The sequence below is a fragment of the Podarcis filfolensis genome, assembly GCF_964270895.1.
Source record: "Podarcis filfolensis genome assembly, chromosome: 13".
Taxonomy (NCBI): Eukaryota; Metazoa; Chordata; class Lepidosauria; order Squamata; family Lacertidae; genus Podarcis; species Podarcis filfolensis.
In genome coordinates this window covers 30,430,507-30,443,895 of record NC_139615.1, presented here as the reverse complement: position 1 = coordinate 30,443,895, position 13,389 = coordinate 30,430,507, and the positions used below count along the sequence as shown (strand labels likewise).

The following is a 13,389-nucleotide window of genomic DNA, read 5'->3' as shown; positions in this document are numbered from 1 at the left end:
TTTTTTATTTTACTGGTTTGGTAAGAGGCTAGTAACCCATGTTTCTATGTTGGCCAAGGAGACTGAGAAGCCTCCTCTTCTTTCGAGGCTAGCAATTAGCCTCTTAGCAGCCTGGGGTTTTGTTTTGTTTTTTGGGTGTTTTTTTTTAATGCCCTCTACTGGTGAAGGAGGGACAGGCTTTCCTTCCTCTGTTGTCAGTATAGAAACCAAGTGGCCTGGGAGAGGAAGAACAGAGAAACCTGCCGGCCCACTCACTCTCCTGTATGGAATTTCTGGTTGCCCATAGTTACCAAGCAAGTTATTAAATACAACGCTGAATAATAACAGGTTTGCTGAAGAGCAGGGTGAAGGGCCATGAATCAGAACCCACTTGCAATGGAGAGCTCCCTCCTGAATATCCCACCCACCCAGCCTTACTTACTTTGTTGGATAAGTGTTGTACAGGGACTGATGGCAGACAGCTGGGGAGGAAGCTTGATCCATGTAGGTAGGCCCTCCAGCTGTAGAGTCTCCAGATGTAGTGGCAAACCTGCAACAGATGGGGTCCGCATTGGTAATAATCTCATATGCCCAAGGGACCTTTTGCCCATTGCACTGGGCACCTAAATCCACCGAAGGGGCACTTGATACAGTGGTACCTCTGGTTACATACTTAATTCGTTCCAGAGGTCCGTTCTTAACCTGAAACTGTTCTTAACCTGAAGTACCACTTTAGCTAATGGGGCCTCCTGCTGCTGCCGCCGCGCAACATCTGTTCTCATCCTGAAGCAAAGTTCTTAACCCGGTGTATTATTTCTGGGTTAGTGGAGTCTGTAACCTGAAGTGTATGTAACCTGAAGCGTATGTAACCCGAGGTACCACTGTATAGACAAATGAGGATCACCTCTGTCTTAGCAGTCTTCCCAGCCTCTATCCTGCTTTGTTAGCAATCCTTCGCCCTCCCCTCAGCAGCAACGGCATATCTGTCCCAATTAGCTTATACTGTCCTGCCTTCTACCCACTGCCATTCATTCATTCATTCATTCATTCATTCATTCATTCATACATTCCAGGAGTTCCGTTTCCTGTTCCCTGCATGCCTTCTATGCCCTGTGTTTTAAGGACCGCCCCCCAATGACTGTATTTGAAGAAGTCAAAATCCCTCCCTCGCATCATAACTGGAAGCTGGTCAAACAGGGAGCAGACGTAGCTGCCAAGAAAATAAACTAAAAAGGAAAGGCCCATCACAGTGGGAGGGGGTTTGTGGAGAGAAAGACAACCCTGACTGTGAAAGCCACAAGTCCTCAACCATGTACATTTCCTACCCATTCCTTCCCTTGGGGATAGCGCTGGCAAGATACAGACCCAGACACATTTAGCTTCCTTCAGGTTTCTAAAAACACAGATCCGAATGAAGAAGCCATCAACCCATGTTTGGAGATAGGGCAGTGGCCAGAACTCTTGGTTGAGGGGTAATGAGGAGAGATGGCAGCCAAAGGAGAGAATATATCTGCTTCCCACCCCAAATATTTACATTTCCTTCCATTTTTAAAAAAGAGCCTTTAAAGAGCCATGGTACTCACTCTGGCACAACTTGCTTGATCAGTGGCTTCACATACCCATCCCCTGTCTTTGCTGCAAAAGGAAAAAAAGAGGGGGAGGCACTGAGTTATTACATGGGGCATGCAAGCATCTTGTCCAATCAGCTCTATGCAAATAGATGAACAAATTGAAACCGTTTGGTGTTCCCTGTTCTTCCTGTTTTGCTTTATTTGTTTTATTGTCTTCCTATCCTGCCTATTTCTCCAAAGAGACTAAACGTGGCTAACAAACAGTAAATGTGCTCTCAAAGAAATGTGTTGCTATACAACTCATTTAACAAATCCCAGCAGCATAAATAGAATGCAGAACTGTGACAGCAAAAAAATAAAACTATTGTACAGTTTTGCATCAGCTGCCTGAAGCTGAACAGTGATGGCGCCTGATGGACTTCAGCTGGAAAAGCATTCCATAGGGTGGGTGCCACAAAGGAAAATGTACCCCCTACGCCTAGGCTGCCACCCAAGGAAAATGCAGTTTGCAGGGAGGAATATACTGAAAAGGCTATCATACACTTGGTCATGCATATCAGGGGAAACCCCTCTGGCCCATGGAGAAGGCAAGATTAAACCTCACCTATACCCCTTCCTAGCATGCTTTATCCTATCTGTTTTTGAGCTTTTCTAATTTCTGGCAAATTGGCTATTCTGTCTGCAAGAACAGCTGCCAAACATCGTTTTTGTTTTTTGTGTGTGTTTTTTTAAAAGACACCTTGTTCTCTCCTGGAGCCCCATTCATGACAAAGACATTTTTCCAATAAATCATTTTCACCTGCAATTCCATATTCTCAGCCTCTACACAATCCAAGTCTAGCGCCACCTACTTTCCTCTCCCTTTCCTTTTGCTTCTTCTCAGAGCCATTTCTGATCTATGCTATGTACCTGGCTAAACATTACAGTCATTTCTATACATCCCCCTAAAGTAGCCTCTCTCAACCTCAGGTTCCCAGGTGTTGTTGAACTACAACTCCCATCATCCCTAGCTAGCAGGGATGATGGTACTTGTAGTCCAGCAACATCTGGGGACCCAAGGTTGAGAAAGGCTGCCCTAAAGAAAAAAATGTTGCACATACAACAGTGCAACACAGATCACAGAAATTCCAGAGTGGGGAAAAACGAGAGACTTGCAGCTGAATGTAACCATTGCTTAGGCTCCCTTGCCAGAGGCATGCAGAAGAAAGCTGTCTGTGATTAGATGTGAGAGTGGGAATAGACCATGCCTGAAGAGATCAGGTCAGTTTTCTCTTGGTGCTGCAAAACCTACAAAGGACTGGCATGTAGTATTTGGAGAAGACCTCTTCCTTGGGACGGTCAGGATACACATAGAGGAGGTATGGGAGGTCCCCAAGACGGTCTGCCAGGGTGCGGATGGAGAAGTCACGAGTGGTGAAGGGCATCAGGTTCCAGAACATTCTATCAGCTGTAAGACCCAAGAGCATCATAACTCAGCAGCGGAAACAGAACAAGCAGCTCTGCTGACCAACCAGAAATAAAGACAAATCCCCAAACAAAAGCAAAACACCTACGCAGAATTGCAGGGAGAGGAAGCCTGGCAGAGGGCTTTTTGTATGGCAGCTCCTTTGCGGAGTTCCCTTCTCACAGAGGTGCATCTGTATAGCTTTCACCATATGCTGAAGAGGCACCTTTTCACCCTGGCCTATGACACTTTAGGTAAGTTTATTCTCTGGGGCCTCCTCTTTTGCTGACTCTATACTACTTCATACTATCTGTAACCATTTCACTTGTCTTATAATTGTAATGGTTTCATCTTTTTTTAAAAAATATATTATATTGTGGTGAGCTGCCCTGGGACCTTATGGTGAAGGGCAGGTTAGAAATCTTATAAATAAATAGACACATTTATGACTACTACAAAACATCACTGCTTCAGCAAATCAGGTATGAGTGCCTATTTCCAGATCTGCCTGGTCCCTCAGCTACTGGCCTTCCTGAGATAGGTAAGTCAGCCACAGTGATGCATGCTCTGGTAGCTTACAAATTAGACTACTACAGTGCACTCTATATGGTGCAGCCCTTGATGATGGTTCAGAAGCTACAAGTGGTGCATAACACAGCAGCTAAGCTTCTAGTCGGACTCATATTACACCAGTCTTGAAAGAACCTACAGTGGTTACCAGCTCCCTACCAAGACCAATTTAAGGTGTTGGTATTGATGTACAAAACCCAAAATGACTTGGGACACAAATACCTGAAGAACCACCTCCTCCAATATCAATCAGTTGAGATGCTAACATTGACAAGGGAGACTCTGTAAGCAGTAACACCACTTTGTGTGGTTTGGGCATGTGAGAGGGCCTTTTCTGTGGTGTCCCCCAAGTTATGGAATGCCCCCCCCGGTGCATCTTGCATTACTGTTGTACAGTTTTTGATCTGAGGTCAAGCTGCATCACTTTACCCAGGCTTTTAAGTGAGTGGATTCCTCCCCACCCCGTCCTGCTGAATCCTGCACTCTTGTTTTGCAGTGCTTGTGATTTTGTTTAGTTTTGTGGTTTTAACACGTGGTTATAATGAATTGTATCTTGTTTTAAATTGTGGTATTTTACGTAACCTGCCCTGGCTCAATTCGATGAACGGCAGAATAAAAATATAAATAGCAAAGAAAGTAAATAAGATTTCACACATAACGTAGTCACATCTAACCCAACTAATAGGAACATACAGGACAGGAAGTGAAACTAGATGCAATTATAAGCCAGCAATTCTGACGGAGAAGGGCCAAGTTAATGCACAACATGACAAATGGAATGCAATAAACTACAGCTATAAACTTAAAGCTATATTAGCCAATGTTACCTAGAACCCCAGAGACAATAATAGTGTGCTGTTAATGGTAAACAGTTAACTGTTGTTTGCAACGATTTTTTGATTCAATACTCTCAGAGCAGGCAAGGACATAATGCAGTATTTCTTCTGCCAAAAAACCGAACTCACTGTTGTCAAACCTCCAGGCGATTGTGATACCTCCAATCTCAGAGTCACTAAACCTCAAAAGGAAAGTTCCATCTGGCTTGTTGATTAGCAGGTTGTGGGCTTGCTGCTTGTTGACAAAACCTAGAATAGCCCTGGAGAGAGAGAGAGAGAGAGAGAGAGAGAGAGAGAGAGAGAGAGAGAAGTCAGTCTACAAAAAGGTAAGATGTGGCTACTGCAGCCTGTAAAAGCCAGTAAAGGCAGCAAAAGGATGGGGGAATCTCACCCATCATTCCAGTGAGGTTTCAAGTGTTTCTTCAGGACTTCCATCACCCCATCAAACCACTGCCAGAATGTGTAATTTCGTCCTGGGAGGTTCTCCTGGTTAAAGAGAAAGAAAGAAAGATCAACATTCCTGCCTGTTTCTCAGTCACCCTGGGGTCTTGTAAAACAGCTGGAAGCTCTTAAGGTGTCCTTGGATCCTAAACTAATGGTTTACATAAAGTAAAGTAAATCCTTATCCAAATAAGGCTTGCCACTATCACAAGTTATGGGGAGAACTAGCCATCAGTTGAGAGACACTTTTGTCTTTGGTATGTGCCTTGATAATGATCAGCTGTCACTATAGCACTTCATTGTCAAAAGACAATGCAATCTCAACTCATTTTTTCACCCAAAAGGTTCTCATGAGCTCCTTTCACAGATTAGGGACAGAGAAAGAATGACTTGCCCTGTGTTAACAAGGGAACCCAAGGCTGAACAGGATTCTTTTAGACCAAACTTGTTTTTGTAGGGTTTTTTCTTTTTAAAAAAGTTATTTTATTAATTGCCTTCTAAACTACCATCTCAAGTCAAGTCAGTTTACACACAGAGCAAGTGTGGAAACATCCTGGTGTGGCCCAGAGAATGTCCTAAAGACTTCTGACCAGGATCCAGGATCAGAAGTCCCCAAAAACCTTTGGTACGCTTTATGTGTGTGCACAGAAAGCCCTACCTACATATATGCCTAGAGTGAATTGTGGAATCTGTATAAAGATACCACAATGTGTATTTGTTAATAAGCTGGTTCAAAGTAAAGCAGTTAGCTGGATTGAAGTTTCTTTAATACACCAACGGCTTAGTTTTATATAAGCCTTTCCCAAACTGGTGCCTTCTTGATGTTTTAGACTACCACTCCCATCTTCCCCAGACTGAGGAAGGTTGCTTGACACAAATGCCAGTACAGTGGTACCTCTACTTACGAACATGATCCGTTTTCGGGGTGCCGCACCCTGAAAAGTCCATGAGCGCTGCTACTATGCATGCACAAAGCGCGCAGATCACTTCTGCACATGCGGCGAATCCGGAAGTAAACACTTCCGGGTTTGCCTCGTTTGCAACCTGAAAAGCCGCAACGTGAAGCAAATGTAACACAAAGCGTGTAAATGAATATTGGCACAGGCCTATTGTCTGGGTTCAAGCAGAGAGATGTGTTCTTTCCATTTCTCCCTTACTGATTGGAACCCAACTTTCCTTCCTCCTGCACCAGAATGAAGTGTTTCAGGCAGCAGGGAGGGGAAGAAGTGAGAAAAAGAGACATAGATATGGAATGAAATACAAGTCCAGGTGGGGTGGGGTGAGCTGCGGTGATGGGAGAAGGCCTATAGGCCATGGTACCTCATGCCCTATTCTCAAAATGGTTATCTGGCCAGTCTAGTTACTAACCGAACGCCCTGGAACACATGTTTTGGCTCCTGAACGCTGCAACCCCAGAAGCAAATGTTCTTTTGGAACCTGAACATCTGATGGGGCTTCCGCAGCTTCTGACTGGCTGCAGGAGCTTCCTGCAGCCAATCAGAAGCTGCGATTTGGTTTTTGAACGTTTTAGAAGTCGAACGGACTTCTAGAACGGATTCTGTTCGACTCCCAAGGTATGACTGTAGAGCACACACTCACACACCCTTACCCTGTTGAACTGGGCCCAGGAAACAGCCATGCTGTTGTAGTCTTCTAAGAGGTTCATGTTGCTATTGAACAGTTTCTGGGCCAAGAAGAGCAGGTTTTCCTTGGTGAGACCTCGGCTGCTCTGGACCTCCGATTTGAACTTCATGTTGAGGGCCTCGCACAGCTGCGACCACATCACCTTGTCGGGCACGGCGAAGGGCACACGGCCTGGCTCTGCGAAAGCGTTGTCCCACAGCACCGTGGCCGTGGCATTGTTGTCCTGGCTGCCGTGCACAATCACCACCACAGGCAGGGACAGCGTCTTCACCTGGAAGACCAACTCGTTGCCACCAACGCTGAACTGGGATTCAAAGAGGATGGTGAACTTCTCCTCGGTCACTGATTCAGCGCCGCGTCGGTCGGAGCGCTTTATCCGCTTCAAGGACTGTGGAGAGGTGCCGTGGGAGAGGCAAGCACAGTAGCGGGGGGAGGCGGAGAAAAAGAGAGCACAGGCTGTCAAGGCCCTAGGAGTGATAGCCATCGCTTGCAGATAGTGGTAGGAGAAAGCTACGCCATATATTGAGTCATATTTGTGGACGGAGTATTTCGGTCTACCTGGAGAGTTTCAGATGCAGATTTTGGCATTTTTACCAAAGCTCGTCTCGCTAGAAGTGGAAATTGGATGGGGCCACTTTATAACACTGGCAAAAGGCCTGAAAACCAGAGAGCAGGGACAGGGAGGACAGGAACAAGGGAGTCCCCCCATTCAAAGCTCCATCTTGGCCCTGGCTTTTGGCTCCATATATGGCTCATTTTTCCTCTCTCAGAATCAGGAGGATTAATAACAGACCCTTGATAGGAAAAATAAAAGCGGGGTGGGTGGTAATCAGTGCAGGCATCTTTGTCTTACCATGTTACGGAAATGAGCGCTCAGAGTACCAGTCGCCTGGTGATATTCCATCACACAGCAGTTGTTCAAGATATCACCGCTGCTCTCACTGCCAAAATAAACCAATGGTAGTTAGCAGAATATAAGCCAGTGCACCACAGGCAGTTTAGTATCTTCCCATCTACATTTCTGCACCAGGACGACCCTGCTGACATAGCCTTTCATTGCTTCAACAAAAATCTTGATTTATTTATTTTTTAACATTAGGCTAAATTTTACAAATGAATGCATGCAATCGTAGACATGGATTCTGAACGGGCTTAAATGGAATTGTCACTTTTTGCCTTGTGACCTTTCATTGCCAGCCTTGGGGGAAGGCTGCTGCCATGCCACAAAAACGTTTGCCAGCATGTCAGCTTCCAAGACCTTTTGCAACACAATGGTAGAGGATGTGAAAAGTCTGCTTGATTGGAAGAAAAACAAAACATAAGAGCCCAAGAGCCATGATAGCAGCAAGGGAGCAGTCAGGAAAGGAAGCTTCTAAAGTTCTATGGACTGAAGGCTAGGATGAATTTCACACACTGGCCAAGATTTACATCTCTTAGTTCCTGAACATCTTGCAGAGGTGTGAGACACCTTTTTTTTCCAGCCCAGGGACCATATTTCCTTCTGGGCAACATTCTGGGGGTCACATGGCAGTGGTGGGCAGGGCCAGATGCAAAAATGGGCAGAGCAAAACATGCAAATTCTGCCTAGTTTCTGCACATACTCCCCTCTCTAGCCTCCCTCCAGGCAAGCAAGATGCATTATCAGAGTACAGTGGCACCTCAGGTTACAGACGCTTCAGGTTACAGACTCGGCTAACCCAGAAATAGTATCTCGGGTTAAGAACTTTGCTTCAGGATGAGAACAGAAATCGGACGGTGGCAGCGCGGCGGCAGCGGGAGGCCCCATTAGCTAAAGTGGTACCTCAGGTTAAGGACAGTTTCAGGTAAAGAACGGACTTCCAGAACGAATTAAGTTCTTAACCGGAGGTACCACTGTACAATGACATGTTCCAGCCAGGCAAAAAACACCTTTCAAGGATATGGAGCAAGTCTGGCAAGGGCTATGGCCTAAGAATCCCCGCCCCCTGCTCTTGTATGGAAAGAGTGAAAACATTCCCTCTACTAACTCCCCTGCTAGTATTTTCCACTTCTTCTACTTTCTTAACAGAATTAAACTATGTACTGAAATACAGCTCCCATCCTTCGCGCTCCATGGCTTAGGATGAGCACAAGTGTCTGTCCTAACCTTACGAAATCACTCATAGAGTCCCTGCCACATGAGGTGTGTGAGGGTTACACATACTTGCGGGTGCTCTCATTCTTCAGGAGGGCTTTGGCCTGCTGCTCGCTGATGATGGTGGCCTTCACCTGTGGGGGGTTCATGTGGACATTTAACTTTCCACCAACCAGCAGCCTCACTGTGGCTGCAAACTTGGTCTGGGTCTTCAGCACCTGGGGAGGCTGCTTCTCAATAATAAAAGTACTGTGGAGGGAAGGGAGAAATAGAAGGAGGAACTATTTGCAAAAAAAACCACAGGACGTTGCAAAGGAAATAATTTACATAACTAACTAGCTGCTATTACTCATTTATGTCCATGCTCTTTCCACCATGGTTGTAAAAAGTTGAAATTCCAGATGTGGAGAAAGCAGGATACAGGAAAGTAAATCTTTGAAGTTCAACCCCACAGTGAACACCATCCTTTTTTTGCAAATAAAATGAGGAACCCATCCCATAAATACAAGAGAAAACTTACACTGGTTTGAACTACCTGGCTTGCACTGTTTTTTTATGTGAGTGTATAAACTGCATACATGCATTATTATATGCTGCTGCTTACATTTTTAGTTGTCACTGCAATCTATTTCAATTTTTTAAATGTGTTTATAGCATGTTTTTATTTTTTTTATCTGAATCAGTTTATATATTTACATTAGCTACCTTGCACTCTACTGTGGAAAGGTGGGCTATACATGTGTTTAAAACGAACAAATATTGCTTATGCAACTGGTTCTGAATGCTAATGATTTGGTGTATGTACCATTCTATTTTTAATAAATTTCAATTAATATACCTTGCTGTGTATTATTAGATGGAATGACCCCACATCTCTGAACAAACAAAAGTCCATCCACACCTCGATGACTCTCCCACACACGATTTTCCCTTCTTTCAGCAAGAATGTCCCCACCACCGCTCAAATTACCTAGTCACCAGGGCAGAAATTATGTCTGTGACAGTGGTGTTGATGTCAGCCAACATCTCTTCATTGGGCCCTGGAATGGGCAGCTGCTGACACAGATGTTCAACACGGCGCACTTGCTGGCGGTTCTGGCAGATGATCTCAGCTAGCTTCTCACACCTACAGAAAGAAGAAGCTGGTTTAGGAGCATGGGGGCGGGCAGGACGCCAAAGTGAGATGGCTCAATCCAGATAGCACTTTCAGATGATGACTAGATCACTGCCAATACATCCTACCTACAACTTTGCTTAGGACACTTCAGCACACGCAGGCTCCCAAGAGTTTGAAAGTGAGTATTGTGTATTCAACACTATGTAGAGTAGAGCCATTGAAGTTAATGGACATGACTCACTTAGGTTCATTAATTTCCATGAGTCTACTCAGAGTAGGACTTGGTTGAACAACACTCATAGTGCTGCAGTAACTTGAGATTGTGTGTGTGTGTGTGTGTGTGTGTGTGTGTGTGTAAGTAATCTGTGGCTCAGCTACAACTCCCATCATCCTTGGCTATGCTGTCTTGAGCTGATGGGAGTTGCAGTCCAATGACACTGGGAAGGGAACAGATTACCCAGTGAAAAGGTGCAACTGTTTCATGCTCCTTCCCCAACAAAGTCACAGCCCCACCGATAATTACTTTGATCTTGTCTGGATTTAGGTTTCAGGCAGTTCACTCGTATCCAGCTTTCAACTATGGTAGCATATTGAGTAAGCTTTGCACTAATGATGTATTGGATTTCAAATGATATCCATATAAACTTGTGATGCCAAATTGTTTTATTAACTGTATGCAATTTTAATTGTGGCGTTTATTTGATATGACATGACTCCGATTTTTGTTGTTGTGTGGCCTTGTAAAGGCTAACTGCTGTTTCAACAATACATTTAAGCTGAAACGGAGACTGCAGGATGCAACAGGACAGAGATGAATGTCATTAGCATATGAACAGCACCAACATGTCTCCAGATGATCTCAACCTGCTGTCTCATGCATATGCTGAACACAAAGCGGGGAAGAAGTTGTAATCTTGCAGAACTCTCCAAGAACTATTTGGGGAATAAAGGGCTGCATTTAGCAGCTCCCAAGTTCAGCTGAAAAAAGTGCTTTGTTTGCAATGTAAGTAGTAGCTCTTGTCACTATCAGGATGTGAAAGTTCAGTCCCTGGTCAGAGTTATTAGAGATTCAGTATCTAGAGCGGAGCAGCTGGCAGCATTTTGTTGCTGCTGCCAGTGCTGCAACACTGTTGTTGCTGTTGTTTTTTGTTTTTAAATGATTAATGCTGCAATCTGCTTGATGTATGTAGAGAGTCACTTGGGAAGGGATTACATATTCCACCTCGTTCCATGAAATTCCTCCACTGTGTTATTAGGAGAGGGCAACTTACTGAGGGGAAAGCCTCACAAGGGAAAAGAGAGTTAGTCCAATGCCTGCCTACGTACATTTCCAGAATCGGCCAAGCCCTTCACCCTAGATCCAGTTCTTGGTTTGCTAAATAGCACATGCAATAGTTCTGCTCTGCCTGAAATCACTCCATCTGATGTAACCTGTAAGCCTCCCACCCTTATCTCAGAGCTGCACATATTCAAGCTCTGATCAGGGCTGTGTATACGCAGCAATTCTGCAGAAGCGCAGAAAAGCTACAGCATATAAACTGCTAAACATCTCAAGCTTTCCTTTCTTATTTTTTAAAAGTATGTTTCCAGCCCTTGTGGCTTTAAAGATTTTCTCGAAACATGTGTCAGGTAACTCTCAAGATGCCAGAGAGGTAGCAAAGGTCAGGGGGCAGCGTAGCACTTTGCCTTGTCTTACTTAAAATTTGCATATTTCAGGTTTCAATGTTAAATGATTTGTATTACCTTGGGACTGAGTTTTGATTTATTCTAGTGCAGACTTCTCACAGGCTTCTCTACTATAACTCAGTGCCCTCTGCACACAGCTCAAAGAAGCTCTCTTCTCAGTTTTTACCTCACATTCCTAAGACTGGACCCCCAACACTTAAAAAGCGTGCATCTTACATTAAGCCTTCCCCCATCACCATTCATTAAGTGCGGAACTGGTTGGGAAGCCCTGTTCCCCCTCTCACCACCACCCTGGTTCCCTCCTCACCCATCACCTACCAAGCCTGCAAGCCATCCAAAGGGCCCTCAGGGGGCCCACCATTCCCCGCTAACTGTTGCCGCCTCTTCCACTGAATCAGCTCGTCATCCAGGATAATGGTTTGTTGCTTGCGGAGCAGTGAAAGCGTCTGCTGGTGCTTTTCAGCCAGCTCCTGTGAAGGAAGAAGAGGAGACACGCATAGAGGAGTTGCCTAGCGCAACATCGGTGTATACGGAAGTTTGGCCAGGGCTGGAGATGGTAGAGCTCACCACACGATACTGCTGCAGTGTCTGTGCCTCGCGGGTCAGCCAAGCTTCCAGCGATACTTTCCTCTGTTGCAAAGTAGACTCGCGGGCCATGCGCTCCTGGGGGTTTAGCTGGGCTAGCTGAGCAAACTGGGCTGGGAAGGGAAAGGAGAGAGTATTAGGCTCCCTCCAGGGTCTCCCTCATAATCCCCACCTGCCAGGCAGGGGTGCCTCAAATCCAGCCCTGTCTCCTCAGCCGCTTATTGCTCTGTGCTTCAACAGATAAGCCTAGGGACATGGGTCATTTTGTACAGGTGCCTAATCATTGTCTTCCAAAGCAACAACTCTATTCCAAACTTAAAAATGGAAAGTGTAATGCTGGTGGACAACAAAAAGAGGTTCAAAGACTCTCTCAAGGCAAATCTTTAAAAATGTAGTATAAACACAGACAACAGTGAAACACTGGCCTACGAGCGCTCCAATTGTAGAACAGCCTTTACCAAAGGTATCATGGGTTTGGAAGATGCTCGAACGGAAGGGAGAAATGAGCTAAGAGGAAGGCACAATTGGCAAACCCTCACCATGATCAACTCCCACCCAGAAACCTATGTCCCCACTGTGGAAGGATGTGTGGATCCAGAATTGGCCTCTACAGCCCCTTATGGACTCACTGTTAAAACCGTGTTCATGGAAGACAATCTTACTTGGCTACAAGTGATTGCCAAAGAAGAAGAAGATCCCAAGTCAGACTGTTGGTCTGTCTAAGCTCAGGACTGGCAACCCCTCTACTGCTGGTGGTTCTCCAGTGTATCAGAACAATATCATGAGATGCCAGGGATTGAACCTGGGACATTCTGCATGTAGAGCACATTATAGCCCTTCCTTCAGCTTTGCAGAGTGACCTACTACTTGCCTCCTCTTCCACATACACACACCTTGTACACGATGGCTTTCTTGGTACTGGATGATGAAGTACTCCTGCGTCTGCTGAAGCCTCTTCAGCTGGTTCTCAGTGTCCTGCGTAACAAGGCGCAGCTCCTCAAAGGTCTGGTTGATCTGCAGGTGCTTCTGAGACAGGGCATCGGCCAGATTGCTAGCTGGCGAGGGACTCTACAGATGAAAGGAGAGAAGGTTACTGCCGCAGGCAGAGCAGAACTGCTAGACCAGAGCATGGGAAACAGGCACCCTTCCCAAGACTATGAGTTGCAACACACAACTTAGCTCTACTCAGAGCACACCCTTTGAAAACAATGAACTTAAGTTATTCATCTGCCCTGAGTAGAACAGCATTGGATGCAGCCCTTCATCCTACTCACATCTGTAGCCTCTCGCACCAGGCGCTGCTCGTGGTAAAGGATGTGTCTGATGCTGCGCACCAGTTCCATAGGGCAGCGTTCGTACGTATTCTGTAAAGAGAGAGAGAACACAAACAGGCTGAAGTGTTG

At 45.5% G+C, this 13,389-nt stretch overlaps 1 protein-coding gene across 8 annotated transcripts in view; it reads right to left on the bottom strand.

Moving 5' to 3' along the window:
• The window catches only part of LOC310747752 (signal transducer and activator of transcription 5B), a 99,894-nt gene that overhangs the window by 3,941 nt on the left and 82,564 nt on the right, over positions 1-13,389 (bottom strand). For all 8 annotated transcript variants that reach the window (XM_083582786.1, XM_083582784.1, XM_083582789.1 and 5 more), the window contains 13 exons: positions 13,261-13,350; positions 12,880-13,054; positions 11,969-12,099; positions 11,720-11,871; positions 9,569-9,724; positions 8,668-8,847; positions 7,339-7,426; positions 6,451-6,873; positions 4,792-4,886; positions 4,530-4,660; positions 2,842-2,997; positions 1,563-1,614; positions 422-529 (listed from right to left, as the gene is read on the bottom strand). In XM_083582786.1, coding sequence (XP_083438912.1) covers positions 422-529; positions 1,563-1,614; positions 2,842-2,997; positions 4,530-4,660; positions 4,792-4,886; positions 6,451-6,873; positions 7,339-7,426; positions 8,668-8,847; positions 9,569-9,724; positions 11,720-11,871; positions 11,969-12,099; positions 12,880-13,054; positions 13,261-13,350 — 1,937 coding nt within the window. The remainder of the gene's footprint in view (positions 1-421; positions 530-1,562; positions 1,615-2,841; positions 2,998-4,529; positions 4,661-4,791; positions 4,887-6,450; positions 6,874-7,338; positions 7,427-8,667; positions 8,848-9,568; positions 9,725-11,719; positions 11,872-11,968; positions 12,100-12,879; positions 13,055-13,260; positions 13,351-13,389) is intronic.